At 35.4% G+C, this 22815-nt stretch overlaps 1 protein-coding gene across 10 annotated transcripts in view; it reads right to left on the reverse strand.

Moving 5' to 3' along the window:
- WAC (WW domain containing adaptor with coiled-coil) overlaps positions 1 to 22815 on the reverse strand; it is an 82338-nt gene that overhangs the window by 23119 nt on the left and 36404 nt on the right. For 6 of the 10 annotated variants that reach the window (XM_026483507.4, XM_057304653.1, XM_026483505.4 and 3 more), the window contains exons 4-7: positions 12577 to 12683; positions 6178 to 6293; positions 5482 to 5594; positions 889 to 1197 (exon numbers count right to left, since the gene is read on the reverse strand). In XM_026483507.4, the coding sequence (XP_026339292.1) occupies positions 889 to 1197; positions 5482 to 5594; positions 6178 to 6293; positions 12577 to 12683 (645 nt within the window). The remainder of the gene's footprint in view (positions 1 to 888; positions 1198 to 5481; positions 5595 to 6177; positions 6294 to 12576; positions 12684 to 22815) is intronic. The other 4 variants (XM_057304652.1, XM_026483510.4, XM_057304651.1 and 1 more) reach the window with 1 other exon arrangement.

Genomic DNA, 22815 nt, shown 5'->3' on the forward strand with positions numbered 1-22815 from the left:
AATGTGAAATAATGAATCAGACAATAGATTAAAAGCTTAAAGACTCATTAGATCCCTGTAGCATCTCCTGAACCCACAGGACATTTAAAAGTTTCTCAATATTTACTGATGCTAATCTGCTAATTAGTCTAATGGGTCTGCCCATAATTTACTTATTGCCTTTTAATTTCCTTAATTTCTTAAAACACATTATAATGTGTTAAGTTTAGAATTGTGAGTGGTCTGTGCAAATACACTTAACTCATCACTGTGCTTGTTACGTGTTACCTTCTAAAGGAGTTGTTGCCACAATTTTTCTCTCTTAATAAGCTACCGTTATCAGCACTGAGCTGGATAAACACAATTTGAGTTACGAAGTTAACTTCCCTTCAGATTTAAGTTCTAATTCAGACATTAAGACTCTATCTTGTGGCCCAGGACACAGTTTTCTAATTCACAAACTGAAACCAAGAGTTGCATGTTATGCAGAAGTAACAAGTTTTAGAATGTCTCTATTCATATCAAATTTTTAATTAACAGAAAACTGAGACAATATCTAAACTAAACCATCATGACAATTATCACAAAAACCAAAAATCACTTTATACAAATATGAAGGGACAGTCCTCTGACTTTGATAAGTTAGTTAAGCCATTACTGTTATAAATTAAGCACTTGACTTCAAAGTGTCAAAGGCAAAAAACAGTTCTAAGGCTTCGTAATTAAAAATTAGAAGAAAAAATCTAAATATGGCTAATTCTAGACCTAAATCTATGCAGTAACATTCTAAGAGACTTTTAAAAAGAACTTATAATTAAGAGTCTTATTCAATCTAATGGAGATAATGTAATATAATCAAAAACTCAGAAACTATAGTTCAACGTGCAGCATCTAGTAATAATGGCATACCTTTTCTTTCTGTTTTCTGTGCAGGGACAGAAGATGTGGGTGTAGGCAGTTTTGATAAAGTAGATGCTCCATTAGCATCAAATGATTTCTTTGGCTGGTGATCAGACTGTAGCGTAAATGGACTAGAAGGAAGAGTGCTTGGGGTAGCAGTTGGATGAACCACTGGTTTGATGGGGTGCTGTACTGGCGTAGAACTACTGTGAGTCTCTGCTCTTGGCAGTCTGTAGTCTCTGTCATTGTGTCTGCTTGTCTGAGACAAAATATTCTGTGGGAGCAAACTACTGGCATCACTGGAATGCTTGTCTTCCACTTTAGTTCACAGTTCGAAAAAAGAGATGTCGGAATGACGGAAGGGGGAAGAAAAAAGATTACGTTAGAATCCTGTCTTTAACATCAGCTAATTTAGCAACATACTTGTATCTTGTTATAAAACTGCAAGCCCAGTTAGTATCTGCAGTTTTACCACCAGCATAGAAATATCCAAATACTGAAAGAGGATTTTTAGCTCAACTCTAAGTAACCTATATTCAGATTTCAAGTGGGCTACTAGTTTTGGGGGATTCTTTAGAACCACACCGCAGTTCAAACAAAACACTGAAAAAAATGAATCAATATACGGAGTTACAACATTTTACTCAAATGAGAAATTTTAAAATATTTTAAAATATGAAAGGCAAATAGTCCGTTCTTTTAAAATACGGGCCATGGGTTCTAATATAACTGAATTATCCACAGTGGTTCAACTGCAAAGGAATATTAGCTTTATTAGCCTGATTTTTCTGAATACTAAAGTAGCTATTAGTGGTCTCTAAAATAGTTTGTGCTAAGGCTTACATGACCTCATTCTGGGATGGCTGAATTTATGATGAACTGTGCATTTGGTAAGTAAATCAGTTCATATTTTTGATAATGCTAACAATACCAGTTAGTTATAAACTCAAGTTATAGATAATGCTGTCTGAAAATAGAAGGCCTACATCCAGCAGCACAGTCAGAAAAATCTACTTGCTATTACCACTTATACTACAAACATCCTCTTCCAATTTAAAGTCACAGAAATACTTAATCCTCAGAAGTACTTCTGCTTCCAAAAAGAGTATAAGAAAATTTTCAATAATCGTAATAAAATTTATACTGATCAAAAAAATCTCTAGCCAAAATTGTCATAGTCTAATCAGTAACTAAAAATTAAACAACTTTCAAGTAGAGAAACATCTTAAGATTCGAAAGCACATATGTAATAATAATAATATTACCAAAGGATTCCCTCCCTGTTGCGTACTTTAGTTTTTTCATTCATGGGTCCTCTGAGTCTAGAGACCAAGACAGCACAAAGAAGGAAGTATGCTTAAACTACAAGTCAGTTTCCAAACCTTCAGTGCACAACTCCTACATGTTACACACTAAACAAAATGTACTGGATACTGCCAAAAAGCTTCAGTTACACCAAAACACAAAGTCTTGACTTAATAAATGAAATTCAATGTTATAAATTACACATATATCAACCTTAGCAGAAAAAATGAGCAAATAGATTGAGCTAACACAGAATACAAACATCTGTTGCATGACATTAACTCATCGGTAAACTACCAATTTGCATGCACGAGAAACTTAAGAAATTTTATTCTACAAGTTCTTTCTGAAAAGAACACTGCTACAATAGAAACTTTCAGGGACAGATAAAACAGAAATAATACCATGTCCAATTCCCACCAATCCTGTCACTTGACTACCAAAAACTTTTATTTCCTGGACATCAGAAAAATCGCTCTCAGTTCCGTATGACTACAGTGAAAGAATATCAAACAAATGTATTCAGATGAAAATTAAAGCTGTTACTTCTTCCAACACTTGTAAGCTCTGGGGGAAAAAATGGCAGCATCATCACAGTAACTAAGGAAGCTGCAGCTGCAACAGCTTTCTGTGATTCACAATTCTAGGCAAAACGGTTAATGCAGTGACTCTATTTGCACACCCCCCAGAACAAAGACATTTGGCAAATGTCGGGAGACATTCTGGGCTGTCACAAGTAGGAAGAGGGGAGGTGTGCTACTGACATCTAACATGTAGAGGCTAGGTACAGTACTCTACATCCTATGACACAGGACGGCATCCCACAACAAAGAATCACCTAACCCAAAATGTTATTAGTGCTACTGTTGAGGAACCCCAAATTAAGGCTTCTGTAAGCATCGAACAATCATCCTATGAGGCACAGATTAAAGACAATGAAAATAATCTAGTAGCAGTAATATTAAATTAAAAATTTTATCCATAAAGTTTTCAATGTCAAGTTCTGAATAAAAAATCTACTTTCTACCTTTATCTCTTTACATATAAAATCTTTCAGTCTCCCCACCCCCCACACCTTTTATTGGCAGTTACGAACTACAAAGCTTTAGGTCTTACCCAATATGAACTCCAATGTACTGGACACATGGAAAAACTCTGCCAACACTTTTTTGATAGTAAAAGTTAACACTTAAATGGCTTAATGACTTCCTCACTACCACACTATTAAGTATTTAACTCAGTTGACCAACTAAGGAAAAATAAAAGGAAATATAGCTAAGGTTTTTCTCAAATATTACTTAAAACTGAAAAAGTGAGACACGTGACACTAGTTCAACACATACACAGACCTACTGACTCATCATTTGCACTTCTAGGAATCTGGCTAAGGAAGCAACAAGTGGGCAAAGATAGAAATCACAGCACTGCTGACAGTAGGAAAAGGCTAAAAACTACCCAAGTATCCATGGATAGAGGATTATTTATAAATGAGGGAACATCCAAAAAAAAAAAAAAAAAAAAGTGAAAACCATGCAATATAACACATACGCATTTCCAAACTGACACAGAAACATTTCCTTGAGCTATTACTGAACAAGTTAAACACAGTAACATATAATCCCACTTTTGATGTAAAACCTATACATACGTAGTTTTTATACACATGTATATATACACACAGGAAAAAAAACATATGTCCCCCAAAGTTCCTGGTTCATGAATTAAAAAACGTTCCCTCTTATTTTTAAATAACAAACATGCTTCACTTTTCAAATTATGAAGAAAAAAGAAAGGAACTCCTTCATTTTTGAAAGAAAAAGATGCACACAATTTAAAAACACAACTCTGATTTTATTTAAAGATGGTTTATTAAAAAGATAAAAAATACTACTTTCACTTCCATCAATATTTCCACCAGATCTTTAATTACTTCCTTCATTTACCTCAAGGGAGAAGAGACTTAAATGATAGGGTATTTTGGAAAGAATAAAGCAGACACACTAGACTCTTATTTTTTCTCTCTCTGGGAACCATCGCCCACTTAGTGAGAGGCATGGCCCAATATCTAAGAAAAAGTGATTATTTTTACACCCATCTGCCACTCCTCCTCCACACCCCCTAATATCCCTCAGCAGTTTGTTCAGGAGGACCACAAGCTGGGTGCTATTTTTTTTAACCTGGAGAGGAAAACCTTTACCTCATTTCTGATTGCTTGGCAGAAGTCACAGTTACTTAAGATACTAAGTAAAATGGAACTAGAACCCAAGTCTTCTGTCTCAAAATATAATAGTTTTAATTTCCTCACTTCAGTACTTTAAATCACTGCTTTCTAAGAATTAAGTACAATTTCACTAATATAAAAAATTAAGTGTTCCAAAGAACATACCGTAAACATTCAGTGCTGAAGAACTATGTTACTTTACTATGTTTTATCTTAAAAATTTTCCTGTCAAAAAATCAGTATCCTCTGCTGAGACCAAATACATCCCCTACTTAAGTTACAGAAGGAAGATTCAAATGCTTAACTCCAAGAATTCCCTGAACACATCTTTTAAAAATTCTTCTCAAATCTCAAAATTTAATAAAGAGCCTAAGAATTCTATGGCGGCATTTAAATTCTATTCTGGGCAAGGGAAGCCACTGGGAATACAATACCTTTAAGTAAAAGCTTCAAATACAAATTTAATTTGAATTCAGAAATAAATGTACGTTACTCATATTGTCCCACTTACACAAAAATCTGACCTCAAAAAAACATTACAGGATGCCCAGAGTTATGGAGATGTTATCTACATCTATGATCATGATAAAATCAGTTTCCAGATACAGGATAAAAAAGTTTCTCACTGATGAACGTAAAACACTAACAGACACTTTGATGTCACTACTTCTGTGTGACTACAATTCAACTATTAGACAGAAAGACAGTGAGTTTTGGAAGGCATCTCACTGTCCAGTTTAAGAGGAGACAATTCAGGAAAAGGGGGAAAACCCAAAAAACTCCTGTTTAAAAAAACAATCCACAATATTATGAAATTTTGTTTTCTACCAGTTCAACTGTTACAACCATTGTAAGTAGTGATGAATACATGTGTGTACTATTTCTTTGTGCACCCTTTTTCTTTCCAGGAAACAAAATGGTGAAGGTTAGGAAGACATATCTAACATAAAAGAAACCTGTATGTTTCTATTATTTTAGTTTACATATGTAAACAGCTATGTATATAGATAGAAATATATGAACTAGAGGAGTGAATCAAACACCACATTGTTTCAAAGAAAAAAATTAATACTTACTTCCACTGGCAAACCCACTAGTGGCTGTTGCTTGCATCACCTCCCTTCTGTAATCCCTATCTTTTGGGAAGCTATTAACTGCCATCTTGTTTGCTTCTTTCTGTCTCTGTTCTCTAAAAATAAAACATACATAAACCCATAAAAATCACATCAAGTACAATGAGTTTACATGTAACACTTCTGGTCAAATGCTCAACAAAACGGTATATGGAAAACAAAAGAACGGAACACAGCCATAGTATCAACTGGTGTGGGAGATGAACTATGGCTAACAGAACAGTAATGTTTCTCAGGGATGGTCATATTATAGCAATTATTTATAAAGTCATTAACCCTACAACCAAAATTCTCCAGTATTAATTCTACATATATGAAGGAAACACATTATTGTACTTTAAGAATTATGAAGACTTCTATTACAAATTACAAGGAAGATGTATTAAGTGTAGGCTGATATAAAATCTTAAATATACTGACAGTTTACAAGGTCCTTGTGGACAGTTGTTTATCTGTCCAAGTTGTTTTTTTGTTTTTTAAGTAAAGAGAAAATTACAGAAAACACAATGGGCCAATTACTACAGTTAAAGAGGGGAATGATGAGTTTCACTGTAAGAAACCTAAGCTCAGAATGTTCTAAAGATGTTAAGCTATAAAATCAAGAGTAAGAAATATTTTTCAATTAGTAAGAGCAAATACCTTTCAAGCCACTCTTTTGGTTTTTCCCATTGTGAAACTTCTGTTCGACAATTGTAGTAGTATTTTTTCCCAGATGAGCTAATATGCTCAGACCAGTCATCTGCAGAATCATAAGGCTTAAAAATACATTTTTAAAAATTAGAAATAGTAATACTATTTAATCACTTGATATGAAACATCAAGATTGCCAATGGTTTTCAAAGCACATATAAGGGAAAAGGCCATGAAATAAAAGCATTCTGATCTAGAATGTAATTATCTGTGTATATACATCTTAGGAGACCTTAGTCTATGAACACCTTAAAAAATAACAATGGAAAATCCTGTAAAATATGAAATTAAACACATTAATATACATTAGTTTATTAGGCACAAAACAAGAAACGCAAAATTAACATCTTGACTTAGAAAAGCATTACCGAAGTTCCCATTATAATTTTACTTGCTGAAATCCAGTCACATGGGGGGGGGCGTTTAGAAAATCCACAGTCGACTAACTGATTTGATGACATGATAGCACATCAGTTCTAAACTCATTATGCACAACAGTGTTCATATACAGTATTAACAGAGAACAACCTGCCTGTATTTACGGTTACTTAGTGGGAAAAAAAAAACCCCCACAACATTAAAAAAAAAAACCCACAAAGCTAATTAAAAGCCTATTATTTGTTTCACTGTCAAAATCCATGAGACGAGGCAAGTGTTAGCTAAACCTTGTCTCACACACAGGGTCAGCAGCATCACTCAAGTCCCTGTTAACAAAACCAGCCTTTCAAAAACTCTCAAATACATTCTCTTTAGGTATTTTATAAGTACCAGGAAATCTGGTAGAATACTGAGTACACTTCTAGATGCATTTCTTGACTATTTTCTCAAAGGAGCTTGAAATGTTATACTTTGGTAGTCTACACTTCTTCTGGGTTCACCAGTGTACCGTGACACAATTTTAAAGCTTGAGGAAACGAACGCTCAAGCCCTGCTGACTCAGCTTTAATTTTACCAAGTAGGAAACAGGCCTAGAGAACGTTAAGAGTTGTCGATAGGTCACAAAACTAACTGGTGATAGAAGAAAGGATCAAAACCTAGCTTTCAGGATGCCCGTTATTTCCAACAAATCAACACCAATTCTCAAAATGCCGCAATAATTTGGAGGGTAGATGAAAAAATATTGCATATTCTGCCACGTTTATGCTCTTGGGATTATGGCTCAAAATAATAAAGTGACTGGAAATCAGCCCTGTGCCTCCAAAACTCTCATACTAGGGGGAAAGTTAATTCTCAATCCTTCTAAGTTTTCAGAAGTAGGCTACAACCAAGTTGCAGAAACCCACAGAAGACCAAATTCAGAAAGTTCTCTTTCACCACTCACCACTCCTTGTACCTAAATTATTATACAAACTGAACACTTCTATGGATGTATCTGGAAAATTTGGTTTCCTTGGAAAGTGGTTATATGGGATTGATTACTAGTTTGGTCTGAAGAAGTAGAGTAAGATCTGAGGCAGGTGGACATAGAACATCAGAGTGGGGCAGAGTGGTCTACACCAGTGCTCTTCAAAGTGATGGTTTTGTGAACTGTTCTGAAGAAAGTAAGGAACAGGAAGGAGTATATATTGACATACTCTTTTCTCCGTCAAGAGTCTCACTTTAAGAAAAACAAAACAGAACAAAACTTCAGCTCAAGTAAACCACGTATTATTTAACGACAGTTAATTTACATCCTGGCATAACCTCCAGGACAGTTAAAAGTTCACAGACCAGAACCTTGAAGAGTATGGGTCTATGACACTGCACTGATTTTGCCCACCAAATCTTAGATTAGTGCAAGTTAATGTCTTACTTAACAAAATGTGTTTCAGGGTACAGCATTACAATAACATACCAGTAACTTTAGCTTAACTTCTCACCCCACTTCCATCCTCAAAAAAGGATAAGGGGATGGGGAAAAAGGTTAGTGATGGGGAATTTTTAAAATGCTGATGTGCAACAGGTGTTACTGCTTTTCTTCATTATGTATTTTCAACTTTACTGAAGTATAATTGACAAAACTGGAAGATACTTTGTGTATGCTGTGATGATTTGACACCATGAAAAGATTCCGCCTATCTGGTTCACTAACACATCCATCACACCTCACAGATTTTGTGAAAACATTTAAGTCTTCACTCTTAGCCAGTTTCAATTACACAATATAGTGTTACCAACTATCATCATCATATTAAACATCAGATCTTAAGTTATTAAATTTGATTAAAAAGAAAGAATATCTACAACTAAGAACCCCCAAAAAGGCCTGCAAACACTTCAAATATTCTGAATTAGGCTTGATGTACTTGCCAACATAAGCACTAAGGCATATAGTAATACTAAAATGCTTTTGTCTTTTTCTTCCTCATTCTATCACACGAACAAAGTGAAATTTCCCCAGATGCTATGGAAGGAGATTTGTTATCACGAAAGATTGAATGCAGAGCACATGTGAAGTTCTAGGTATCTCCTATTAAGACAGGCATTAAAGAGATAGTCAAGATCTATTTTTTTTACAAAGTTATTTTTCATAAAAACATTACATATGCTAACATGTAAAGGGTTTACAATCAAATGATTTTAAAATTATTTTTCAAGTTTTTTTTTTTAATAAAGATTTTGAGTGAGTGAGACAGTGACAGCACAAGCTCCACACACACAAGCAGGGCAGGAGGCAGAGGGAGAAGCAGACTCCCCGCTTAGCAGTGAGCACAACATGGGGCTCCATCTCAGGACTCTGGGATCCTGCCCTGAGCCGAAGGCAGACGCTTAACCAACTGAGTCACCTACCTACACAGCCCTCATATTTATCACGTTTTAATTAATTTTTAAATATGGTAAATATTGATAAAAGATAAACAAAAGGTCTCAATTTTCATGAATGTAGACAGAGGTCTTGAGACCAAAAGGTAGGAAAAGGACTGCTCTGAAAGAATAGTACTGAACAGTTACGGAGGCACCCACCTGCTCTCCTTCAATTCAAAATGTCTTTTAAGTGTGCTTTTCTCTTAAAAAAAAAAACTGTATCCCTTTCTGCTCTCTCTCTTAAAATACAGAATCCTACCACTTCTTCCCCAAGTGAAATGATGGAAAAGAAATGGTTAATCCTGGAATTAACTTACGAATTTTTAGTAAGGAGCCGTTCATTGAATAACAACATCAACATCAAAGATAGCATTTATTGTAACAAAGAATTTCATGGAGTCTTAAGAGTTCTCTGATAAATTTCTCATTTTTTAAAATTAAGTAGAGTATCTTCAGGCAAAGACTGGTTACAGAAAATAATCTTGAGAGCCTCAAGCTGAAAAGCTGCAAAAAATGCAGAAGATATTTACGTGATAACAAATGGAGCTGGAATATAAATGCGAAGTCATCTGTCATTGAATTTAAAGTTACTTCCCAGCAAATCAAGACTGGTGGATACACAGAAGGGAAGATATCAGTTATGTGTTTAAATGGGAATAAATTTTTTCTAAATGAAGCAATTCAGAGGCCTCTTAAAAATTACAAATACGCATAACTAATCTAAAACAAGCTACATGAGGTAAGTCCTATTATGATTTAGATTAGGAAGGAAGAAGCATTCAAAAAGCTTTTCCTAAATAGTTACCATGGGTCAGGCTCTGTGTTAAACCACAATAAATAAATAAACTGCATGTGAGTGAGTATCTTAATCTAATAGTGAAAACATAAGGCAACTTCAACTCGACTATCAACAGTTGATAAATATAAATCACCCATACAACCAAACGTCTGTGTAGATAACTAGATAATATTGTTACTGATTTTCAAAGACAGATTTAAAACCTGAAAACTTCAAAGAGAAAAAAAACCTATTTTTTAAAAAAGTTATTCTATATTTTAACCTGGGTTAAAAATGTGTTGACCTAAGTTACCTAATATTCATCTGTTCTTTTATCCTTTCACTACGAAAAAACTAATTTTATGTTTTACTTACTACTTAAAAACTTCCATCAGAAGTGATTTAAAGACAAAAAGTGAGTTTATAAGTAACCTGCATAAAGTTTCAAAAGCCAACTTCTCAGGTAAGATTAAATTTGCAGTTTATAAATAATATATGTGTCATGCTCACTGGGCACATTATAATAAAAATGACCACTACTTGGAGATTAATTATATACCTACAGCTGAAAACTACAGAAAGGGAAATCCTGATTCTTAAAACATGTAACACTTAATCCATTCATGTAACAGTCTTCAGCTTCTACCCACAAAATGAAAACCCCTGACACCATGTATGATTTGGATCAATCAAGCTTATCTGCCCATTATTTATCCTTTCTGATCTATGTTTAATCTAGGTCTTAGAAATCAAAACCACCAGAATTAGTTTTCCCTGAATTAAGATTTTTTTAAGCCAAAAGAATGTCCACATGGCCTGCCACCGTAACTATCAACAAATACCAAACTGGAAATGTCAGTGATAAATGGAACTTTAGTGTTTGTTACTTTGTAAATTAATGGGGCCAACTTCTACAGATTCATTCTAAAATCCTGAATATACGTACACCTTATTGGAAATAACTCATCACAAGTAGTTTGATGCTAACACCTGTTAAGGTTTACCAAGCTGCTGTCCCAGTCTCACCACCACCCCCTTCTATACTGTTCTGTGATGCTAGGACAAATTACATTGTTTAGTCAGCTAGCTACCTGTTAGATTCTGCCAACAGTAGGCACTGGAGTTAAGACTGAAAGGCACGAGAAGCCTAGCAGCCACGGCTATCTCCAATTTCTAGCTGCTATCTGTCCTGAACCAAAACTAGCTTCATCATACCCCACAGACGTACTATCAGCAGTTCTGTAGGGCTCCTCCTCTAAGCTATTAGGTTCTAAATACCACAACCTCTTCCTATCGAACTCGAGCCCTAAGGGTGAATACTACATTCTATATGTGTATTACCTCAGTGTTCCTTTTTTTTCCTGTCCTCAATAACACGTAGTATCTGCTTAGCCAATCCTGTATATAAAATTCTCTGTGCTATCAAATTTTCTGTGCTAACTAGCATGTTTTGTTTTCCTACCTAGACCCTGATACAATACTTAAAACTTCTAAATTTATCTTAATGAAAATGCTATCATTTATGTCTTGATTTTCTTTGGAAATGTACTATCCACACTGCTTCATTAAGGAATAAGAAAAAATCACAAGGACCTTTCAATGTTGATTAAGGTATGATGATCACCCAAATATCCAAGGCAAAATCTGTTGGATGCAACCTACACTTTATAGCCTTCTAGTTGTTCTTTCCTTCTTGTATTTTCCACGCTACTACCTGATAGAATTTTTAAAATTCCAAGTATGAGGTCACTTCACCAACTGTATCCTTCAATAGTTCTGCACTGCCTTTATACAAAATTCATATTCCTTGGTAAGATATACAATTTTTTGCAATCTTGCTCCCACTTATCTCTGTAACCTGAGCTCTTGCATTCTTTCACACTTTCAAAATCCTTGCAGTTCTCCAAATATGCTATGTTATTTCACACACTTCTCTAAGTCTTTGTAAATGTTGTTCCCTTTGCATACCACACAAATTCCAGACCTCTTCAACTAGCTGTTATAGTCAATCCACTGGGGAGTGTTACTTGTACTTTAATACTTTCCTCTCATCCCGCTTGGAGTTTCCCTTCTGAGTGCTCCCAAAGCAACTTTAACATGCACTGTTTTCACTGTTTACTCTTCAGTTTTCACCACAGGTCTAGAAGTTCCTTTAAGATGGGCCACATTTTCTTAGTACTATATATCTACAACCTAGCATATGCTTGACAAATTGAAAACTTATTAAACTTTTGTTGAATGAATGTATTAAAACTTCCATTTGAACCCTGACTTTTAAAAAAGCCAAGCTGAGTTACTTCAGTTTAGAAATATCTAAAATTCCTGACTTTCACTGCCTTGAGGACAGGAATCTACATCACTAGTGTTTAGTAGGGTGTGTAACACACAGATGTTCTGAATATATGTTTTAAGAAGTGTATATATTACAGAAGGAGAACAAGCTCAAGGTACAACACCTTAACTACAGACATTTCATTATCTATAGTTCTTTCTACCTCAGATATTGCAATGGTAAAATTTTGCTCTGTATAAGAAAAGTGATGAAATAATACCGAATGGTATCTCCTGACTAGTCTCAGTTCTACTAAGAAGGTTAGCACATTACTTCAAATACATTAAAAAAAAGGTCAACTTTAGTCAAAATTTTATTAGGTTTAACAAGACTTGGTGGAGGAATTTTTTTTTGGGGGGGGGGCGTAATAAACACACATACACATACACATACACACACACACACACACACGAACCCCCCCCAAAACCAAAACTGGGCATGTTTATATACTTACTGTATCTGAAGTTTTGCTTGGATTATTGCTTGTATTAGAAGAATGTGAATTTGAACTATGAAGAGCACTGTGGTTGTGTGAATTTTCTTGTGGAGAGTAACTGGTCCCTTAAAAGAAATAAAGACCAAAGTGAATAATACGTTGTATTTCATGTTTAATTTCAATTGGTTTCTATCATACTACAGATCGTGTATCCCTAATCATCATTTTACATAAGCATCTGGAATATATACATATTCATACTTCTTATATATAAAGTATTTGTGAGCCTACTGAAGATACGGCTTAAAGAGCATATAGCTTACATGGCTGACAGCCTATGGAAAATGTTATGTATAATTAGATGAGCAAAACTTCATCACTATCATTTATAGCAACTTTTTTTAAAAAATTAAGAGTTTTATTAGGGAAAGACAAAAACACAACATAAAGAAAAAAGGCACAAAATTCAGTGATACAGAATTAAAAGTCACAAATATCCAAATATTTTTGCAATTATTTTTCAATTTCTTAAATAGCCTCTGCAACTTGATTTTAAGTAGTTTCGCCAATTTTTCAACTAAAACAATACTAAGAAAGTTAAGTCTTAGGGAAGGTACTCTCTTTCAAGATGATGAAGATGGTATCAAGTCTCCTAATTACAGGACCAACTCTAAGAATTGCTTAAAAGTAATTTGTGAGTTTTATGAATTTTATGAGTTTTATGAGTTTTAATCCACACATCTCAAAGACCATCAGGGACGATAGCATTTACTGTCTTAAGAAAAGCCAAGGTGTAAAAATACAGACTTGCAAAAACAATGATTAAAGATACAAAAAGGTTCACCACAAAAGTCTAACTGCTATTACAATTTCTAATTGTATTTCATTACTTTTTTTCAGCAACAACGTACCATAATTCAACTTAAAAAACAAACAAACTGCACCGGCAATGGTATGAAGGCTACACTATAACGAACAGAAAGTGGGAAGAGTCATATAAACGGCTGAGTGGTCTAGCAATTAGTCACCAGTTAGAACCAGAGTTGTTACAAGTAGAAATGATTAAGAATTAACTATTTCAGTTAGGAGGGAAAATAAGTAGATAAGAAAAGTGAACTGGGACAGACAGAAGATGACTATAAAGTTTCAGATATCCAAGTGGAAATGTCAGCAGATCTACGGAGTACTAGAAATTCAGAAGTGACCTGGAAGTCTCCTCCATTAGAAGTGAAAGGCAGGGGACTCTAACTTGCCTTGCATAGTATCAACAAGCACTATGAGCTTGGAATTAATTAATGGCAAGAGAAAAGGCAATGGCCAACATCTAACCTTGGATAAGGGCCAGTTTATAAGAGAAGCTAGAAGCAGATTCAAAGACCCAAAAACACTAGTGATGTGACAAAAGACAGTACAGGGTTACTGAAGAACGTGGCATAATGTAGGTGGTACAACAGAGGAAATTCTCAACCAGGATACTGCTTGATGACTTCTTCATCTACTTGTTTTTAATTGTATCTTGCTGTATGTGTTTATATAAAACACTCTAAACTTTAATACAGCAGGCAAAATATTCTTTAGTAAACAGTGTAAGAATAAACACAATCAAAAAGAAATCAGTCAAGAGAAACTCAGTGGGCAGAAAAGTGAACATAGCCAGCCTAAGATCTCTATACTTAGAAAGGCCCGCTTGCACAGCTGGCCCTTGGTTGACATATGGGAACCTAGATTTCTGGAGAGTTCCCACAAGACCTGACAGTTGCTCACTGTGCCTAAGCTGCCTGTGCATACAATATGGTTTATGCTTAACATATGCTTTCCCATTGGGAATCCAGACTTTTGGTACATGGTAAATAGAGGTGCCTATGTAACAAACCAAATCCAATAAAAAAACTTTGGGTACTAAATCTCTAATAAGCCTCCTTTATAGTCAACATTTCACAAATATTGTCACAATTCATTGCTGAAGGAATGAAGTATGTATGTCTTGTGTGACTCTACTGGGAGAACACTACTGGAAGCTTGCACCTGGTTTCCTCCAGGCTTTGCTCTGCATACCTTTTCCCTTAGCTGACTCTGCTTTGTATCTTTTCACAGAAATAAGTCATAGCCATGATAATGACTATACACTGGGTCCTGTGACCCTCTTAGAGAATCACCAAACCCCAACACACTCATTTACAAAGAAAAATTAATACTCACAAGCTTTTAAGAAAATCTTAAACCTATGCCAAAATTTGTACTTTTCAGATGTAACTTATAATTTAAAAAAAAAATCAGATTTACAGGACAATACAGATAAGAAACTGAATAACATATACAAAGAATGTCATATTTATCCATCCCTAGTAGAGTTGAGATTCCCACTGAAATTTCCATAAATATGTTGGCAATAATAAAGAAAAGGCCAATTTTATAGACTGAAATGAATCCTAGAATGATCCTTTAAGAAGCCTGGGTTAGATGCCCTGACATTTATTTGCATATATTCTTAAGCAAGATGAGCTACACTTAAGACTATGAAATAAAAGTGCCACATTAATGATTTGTTAAAAGTGTCTTTTAGAAGTGAAGTACTCTATAAACATAAGGTATATTAGGAATGAGGTCTACCGATCTCTCATGAGGTTAAGATCCAGGAATCTACTCCAAGTGTTATTCTTAGTATCAATGAAAATTCAAAAAGTGATAAGCACTCAATTTTTATAAACTCTTACCTCTGAAGAGACAGTGAATATTCCACCAGTCTGACAGATGGTATCAGATAGTTTTTAGGCCTAGTATATGTTTTTTCAGAGGGCATTACATACTGAAAAAACCCAAGCATCGAGGCACCCTAGCCTAAGACTTTAGAGACAAGAGAAAACCCAATCAGCTGTTGAGAGGGAAGACATTTTCAGAGACAAGAGCTTCTTGACTAGGGATTAGAGTCTACATCCTGTGAAATAGATTTATCAAGACCACTTAGCAAAACCAACAACTGAAACTTAAAAAAGAAGTGAGAGGCAAGATTAAGATCTCAAACTTCTGTATCTTAGAATAAACTAACGTTCTTAAATAGGATCCAAAACTAAGTAAAAGAGGTTTTATAGAGAGTATGGTATGGTATGGTAGGCAATAAATCTTTAGATTCCAGCAGAAGGATGTGCTTAAGAACTGAACGCAGGGCAGATTTGCCCCTAAAAAACATGATCATACCAAGTTACAGTTAACTCTCCTTAATAAAAGCTACAATTTATATTATTTTCCAAGGTATTTTTGGGAGGTATCTCATTTGAGCCTTTTAATTCCCGCATGTAGTTTTTTTCCAAACTGAAGTTAACATACAAGTAGAAGAGCAAAGTGATTATACACACCCTACCCAGCATCAGAGTAACGATGACGGTGGTTATGATTTTCCAGAGCTACATTTTTTATACCTAATATACAAAGCACTACAACACAAAATTTCTTTGAAATCTTTTTATCTAAAAAATTCACATAATTTTTATTTCCTGCCCTACAAGGAGTCTTTATGTTTCAGGATAAGAACACAAGCTTTTTGTTTTTATTAATACTTATGACACACAGAGTCTAAGACTGAGAGAAGGAAGTGATCTGTGGATGCCAATATATCCAAAGAAGAGTAGAGCCATGCATAAAACCTGAACTCAGAATTTCAATAATAAATCAGTGATTATTCAAGTGCAAAAAGGAAGATAATATATATGCTGGTAAGAGACAGTCTCATGGATGCTCTCTGGCCCAAGAAAGTAATGGGAGCAAAAGCTGTTTCTATGGTCTGGTGCCCTTTATGCTCTCTGCATACTACCTAAAAATGGGCTCACTACTTAAAAATCTCTTTGAAGAAAGTAGTATTTATAGATTAAGTGGGAGACAACTGACTTTAAATGATACCTAAGAAATTAAAGTTAGGACTAATGAAGCAAGTTTTCAAGATTTCTAAGAAAAGGATACTACTGAGAATTACTTGGGCTTGTGGGGGGAGTGGAATAAAGGGATTATATGTTTATGCTTGGGCGAAGTTCTCTCATCCAGTGCTTAACCAAAGGCAGATATAAAACGGAGATGTTTTAACTTGACTGGATGCTAATGTCAGACTAGAATCCAAGGATCAGCAAATTACGATCTGCTAGATGCATGTTTTCTTTAATGAAGTCATTAATCAAGTTTTATCAATACACAGCGACAGCCAATCATTTAAGTATTACCTATGGCTACTTTTTTAATTATGACAGTGACTGTGGGACCCATGAGACTAAAATATTATCCAGCCTTTTAAGAAAAACTTTGCTGATTCCTAGATTAGACATTAATCTAAGATAAGCAATTAATGTAACACAATGCATGATACGGACCTCTCTGACAGAATCTTCATTATTTAAAGGGCAGAATAATCCCTACTTGGCATCCTCTGTAACTTCAGAAGCTAGAGCTTAAGGGTGAAAAGGCTAGAACCTTCGAACTGAGAAAGATGGAGCCCTAGGAGAGTACTCTGGGAAATGGGTCAAAAAATGTAGCAAAATGCACCCGACTCAGCTAGAAATTAAGCAATTACATTGCATTTCCACTTAGAAAAGGGATCTTGGATATTAGAGGGAAAACAGAATATACACTTCTATATGAGCCAACAAGGCCGGGAAACGCAGCCAGCTTTTCAAAAAATTAAACAGTAAGTTTTCTTTCTATTCAGGGGTAAATATTACGGCATTTGTGTCCTTATTCAGAACATGACAACCACTAGAATTCACTAGAACCAGGTCCTCGGACTTAGAAATTAAGTCTTAATGCTGCCAGCTACAATTAACTGGAAAGAATGGGTAAGGCATACCTAGGATACTAAATGAAAGATTTCAAGGACATCTACCACCCTAAACTGCTATTCAAACTAATAAAAGCTGACAGTAGGTATGACTGAATAAAGTTCAGCAGTGGATCTCAAACTTCAGTATATTTTTAAAATGTACATTTCAAGGTTGAATCTCACAGAGATTTTGATTCAGAGGATATGGGATGGGACCCCCAGGATGTAAATTTTTAAGAACATGGTTTTGATGTGGTGAGTATCTAGGCCACACTTTAGATGCTGTATTGCCTTCCACTGTCTTTGGTCTTCCTCTCATCAGTCCAAAACAAGAGACCACAAATAGTTAAAAAATAAGGAGATTTTACAAAGAAAGCCACATCTATAATGAGTATTTTTACCATAACAGGATAAATGTTTTCCTGACAAACCTTAAATTCTGCAAAATCGCACTAAAAATTAGTTTTACAGGAAAAATAGAGCACATCACTCAAAATTATGCAACTTTATTATAACCAAAGCACTAACAAAAACTTGAACAGCACAGGCAAGCAGCTCAGCGTGGTTATAGATTGTTTCAGGGTATATTAAAAATACAAAAAAAAAAAACAAAAACAAAAAAAAAAAACACCCCAAAAACACATTAGGGTAGAAATGAGGCTTGCTGGGGCTGAGAACATAGAAGTGAAGTTGTGAGCACTGAGGCTACAGTTAAAATGGACAGAGAAGAAAGTGCAACTTGCCACAGACCAGAGAGCCATGCAAGCAAGGCTGGGGGAGCAGACTTGAATTTTCTTTAGGGGTCTTGCCTGTGCAGCAGCTGGATGAGTGCTTTTTCCTTCCTATTTGAAGGTTATAACCCTACTCCTGCTATTCTGATTCTCCTTGCCTAGAAAAAAAAATTTCACATATGAACCATTACAGCTTCAGTTTATTAATGTCATGCTCCAATTTATTAATTGTATATGAGCTAAATGGTGGTAGAAAAGCACAATGTAGCTAACAAGACTATGTCTCCTGGTGAGGGTAGAAATGATTCAGATAATGCAACAACAGGTTTGGATTTGACAGTGCCCTGTAGTTGAGTACTCCCTCTAGATCGGTGTTATCCAAGTGACAGCCCACTAGGCCACATACAGCTACTGAGCACTTGCAATGTGGCTACTCTAAATCGAAATTTGCTGCATGTGTAAAACACACTGGATTCAAAGACAATACAAAAAGAACGTAAAATAGCACATTAATATTTTTATACTGATTACATGATGAACTATTTTTGATACATTGAATGGTATTTATTATTAAAATTAAAAATTAACTCCAGATGTTGGCTAGCAGAAAATTTAAAATTGCATACATGACTCACTGGACAGCACTACTCTAGATGAAGGTATCCACTGGCAATTAATGGAAGGAGGCCAAGGATGCCCACTATGCAGAGGACATTTCTCAAAGACCTGTCCCATCTAAAAAGTCAGCTCCTAATTAGCTGAGCCCAGAACCTAATTCTGCTTAACACAATATGTTACATTTTCTAGGAATGTAACTGCTGTGCAAAGTGTACTGCAGAGTATTTAGCTTTGTTTCAAACTTTCACCAAGATATTCACCACTTGCAAAAATTTCATCATCAACAATAATGCTATGCAATTTGTCTGCACTTCTATCTACCATGAACAAATACTAACAAGGAGATCCCTCTGTTAACACAGTAAGGACCAAAAACTATTAAACTAGCACAGATAAATGAAAGACGCAGCTTTCACTAAATTTCATTAATAAAACTTGTTTTAAAAACAGTACTACTGGGGCGCCTGGAAGGCTCAGTCAGATAAGCATCTGACTGTGATTTCAACTCAGGTCATACCTCAAGTGGCCCTGTCTGGCTCAGTGCTCAGCAAGGTGTGTACTTGAGATTCTCTCCCTCTGCCCCCCAACTCACATAAGCACACCCTCTCTTTCTCAAATAAATACATCTTTAAAAAATTAATAAAAACAATACTGCTATCCTTTACATTAACCCCAAATGAATACACTACATATTTTTTTGCACAGTGATACAAACTACTTTGTGCAAAGTATGTATTACATATTTCCTTTGCAACTACCCACATCTTTCCTACTCTTACATGTGTAGGTAACATACATTTATGTTTATCTAAAGACTAGAAATGGAATTTTGCAAAATACTTCAAGGGACAGTGCACATGCGAAAGAATAAAGTTAAGTTGGACCCTTCCTCATACTACCCACAAAAATTAATACAAAATGAATCACAGACCTAAATGTAAGAGCTGAAACTGTAAAACTCTTATAAGAAAACATAGGTTTTTTCCATTACCAAATTTCAAGTGAAAAAAAAAATAAATTAGACTTTGTCAAAATTTAAAGCTTTTGTGCTTCAAAGGATATCATCAAAGTGAGAAGTCAATCCACAGAAGAGGAAAACATATTTGCAAATCCTATGCAAAGGAATTTTATCTAGTTCTACTTGTAGGAACTCTTACAACTCAATAAAAGATAAGTAATACACTTTTAAAATGCCTGAAAGATAACAAACACCTCTTCAAAGACGACACATTAAATGACCAAAAAGCACATGAAAAGATGCTCATCAACATTAGTTATTAGGGAAATGCAAATCAAACCTGCAATGAGATACCACTCACATCCATTAGGATAGCTACAGTCAAAAAGACTGACTATAACAAGAGTTGAGGATGCAAAGAAATTGAAATCCTCACACAAACTGCCGTTGTGAATATAAAATACTCAGCTGCTTTGGGAAACAGTATGGCATTTCCGTAAAAGGTTAAACACAGATTTATCATATGACCCAGTAATTCTAGGTATATATCCAAGAGCAATGAAAACATGTGTCCACACATGTTCATACTACATTATTCTTAACAGCCAAAAGATGGAAACAAACCAAACGTCTAACCAATTAACAAATATGAATTATTCAAAAATAAGGATGAACAAATACTGCCACAAGATATAACATGGATGAACTTTGAAAATGTTATGCTAAGTCCTATAAACCAGTCACAAAAGACTATGTATTAATAGGATTTCACTTATATGAAACATCCACAATAGGTAAATCTACAGACAGAAAGGAGGTTGCTGAAGTCTGGGGGCAAAGTGAAAGCTACAGGGTTTCTTTTTGGGTGATGAAATTGTTCTAAAATTGATTGTGGTGATGACTGCACAACTGGGAATACATTAAAAACCACTGAACTGCACACTTCAAAAACTGGTAAACTGTATGAAAGGTGAATTACACATCAACAAAACTGTTACCAAAAAAAATTATCTACCATACCTTACATGTGACTTTGACTTGTATAGCTTAGACAGAGATCCCTAATATATCATTTCTCAAACTCTAATCCTGTGAGATGCTTTGAACAAAAAAATGTCACATGGTCATGTAAATCTGGAAAAAGTTGTGTATGATATTCTCTTATAGAAAATTTTACGTGTATTTTAAAGGATCTAAGAATTACACTGAAGTAAAGAAACTTTAACCTGGGGGAAAAAAAAAGAGAATTAAGTATTGATACAGGATATAACATATGTGAACCACAAAAACACTATATTAAGTCAAAGAGGCCAGTCACAAAGAATGTATAATCCATTTATATGAAATATCCAAAATAGAAAACTCTATAAGATAGAAAGCAGATCAATGGTTGGGAATCAGGCAGGGAGAAGAAATGGGGAGTAACTACTAACAGGTATGGGGCTTTCATTGGGGGTTGTGGTGGTAATTTGTGTGGTATGTGAATTAAACCTCTATTTTTAAAAATAGATGTTTGAGGGGTGCCTGGGTGGCGTAGTCGTTAAGCGTCTGCCTTTGGCTCAGGGCGTGATCCCAGCGCTCTGGGATTGATCCCCATATCAGGCTCCTCCACTAGGAGCCTGCTTCTTCCTCTCCCACTCCCCCTGCTGGTGTTCCCTCTCTCGCTGGCTGTTTCTGTCAAATAAATAAAATAAAATCTTAAAAAAAAAAATAGGTGTTTGAAACAAGAACCACTCAATCAGGTAATCTGGGCTTCAGTCCAGATTTTGCCTCTGCCTTACTAAATAAAAGTGAGGAGGTCACCTAACTTCTATGGTTATCTTCACTTGTCAAATAAGATACTGGTTGAATAGTGTAGAATTACTTCCATTTGTTTAGAAAAATTATCATCGCAGGACTCTTGACTCTTCAGTGATCTCAAGCATTTGATTCAGTACCACGCAGAACAAATAGGTGGCATTACAGGGTAGAATTAATCTTGGAGTAAGGATCTCTTCATTCTTACTGACTCCAGTAGAAATTCACTGGGTTCACCATAATATTCTCAATGCTCTCCCACTTTCATTCTTACCTTTCTTTCAAAACAGACTCTACAGAGCCAAGTAATCTTTCAAGCCTGCATCCCTAAGCACGACATGTGTCTTGAATTTTAATGGGTACAGAGGGAAGCCATTCAATTTCATGGTCCTACTTACCCTCCCAGCCTCATTCTGCAGCACTCACCACACCTTGCTCACTATACCTTAGCTGTCCTGGTCACTTTCAGTTCTTTGAACACATGCCCAGTTCTTTCCCATACTAGATCCTTCACACATGCTTACCTCTTCACCTCTATCTTCCATTCTTCCTTTGCCTATTTCTTGGTCATCCTTTGGTCTCAGCTTAAACGCCACATTCTTAGAAACGCCCTTCCTGATCCTCCAATCTAAAACATGCCCCCTATCATATCACACAATCTCTCCTTAACAGCTATTTTTATGCAGTGTAATTAGATTACATCTCACATTATTGTGTTTCCTTGTTTTTGTATTAACTATGGGGCTAGTCAAAGTAAGGAAAGCACTCCTTTGAAAGAAAAAGTTAACATGAAAAAAAAAAGTTTTAAGAGAATGTATGAAATTATCGTAGGATTCGGAAAAGGCAGGGTAGGCAACAATGTAGCTGCAAACCGAGTGTTACCCTTTCCCAAGCTGATGCCTTTAGAGAGTACAGCAAACAAGGAGAAAGAGAGGCAGGTCCTGTCATGCCTATATGTCTCTCCAATTTTACCTTTTGACTATAATCAACTGAGCAAGAAGTAACCAATTTCAACTTTGGAAGCCTCATGATACCCCTCAAACTAAAAATGGGTGAAAAATACAAAGGAATCTTCAAGTATGTGCTATGCTCTCATAGGTTTCACTCACAATTCTCAGTTATATTAAGATAATAAAGGAAATTACAAAGATCATCTGACAAAAAGACATTTAAAACTGGGTACAATGAAGTTAAGAATTAACTTCAATCAAGAAAAACTATATGAGTGGGGCGCCTGGGTGGCTCAGTCATTAAGAATCTGCCTTCGGCTCAGGGCGTGATCTCAGGGTCCTGGGATCGAGCCCCACATTGGGCTCCCTGCTCACTGGGAGCCTGCTTCTTCCTCTCCCACT

The sequence above is a fragment of the Ursus arctos genome, unplaced genomic scaffold (genome assembly GCF_023065955.2).
Source record: "Ursus arctos isolate Adak ecotype North America unplaced genomic scaffold, UrsArc2.0 scaffold_30, whole genome shotgun sequence".
NCBI classification, from domain to species: domain Eukaryota; kingdom Metazoa; phylum Chordata; class Mammalia; order Carnivora; family Ursidae; genus Ursus; species Ursus arctos.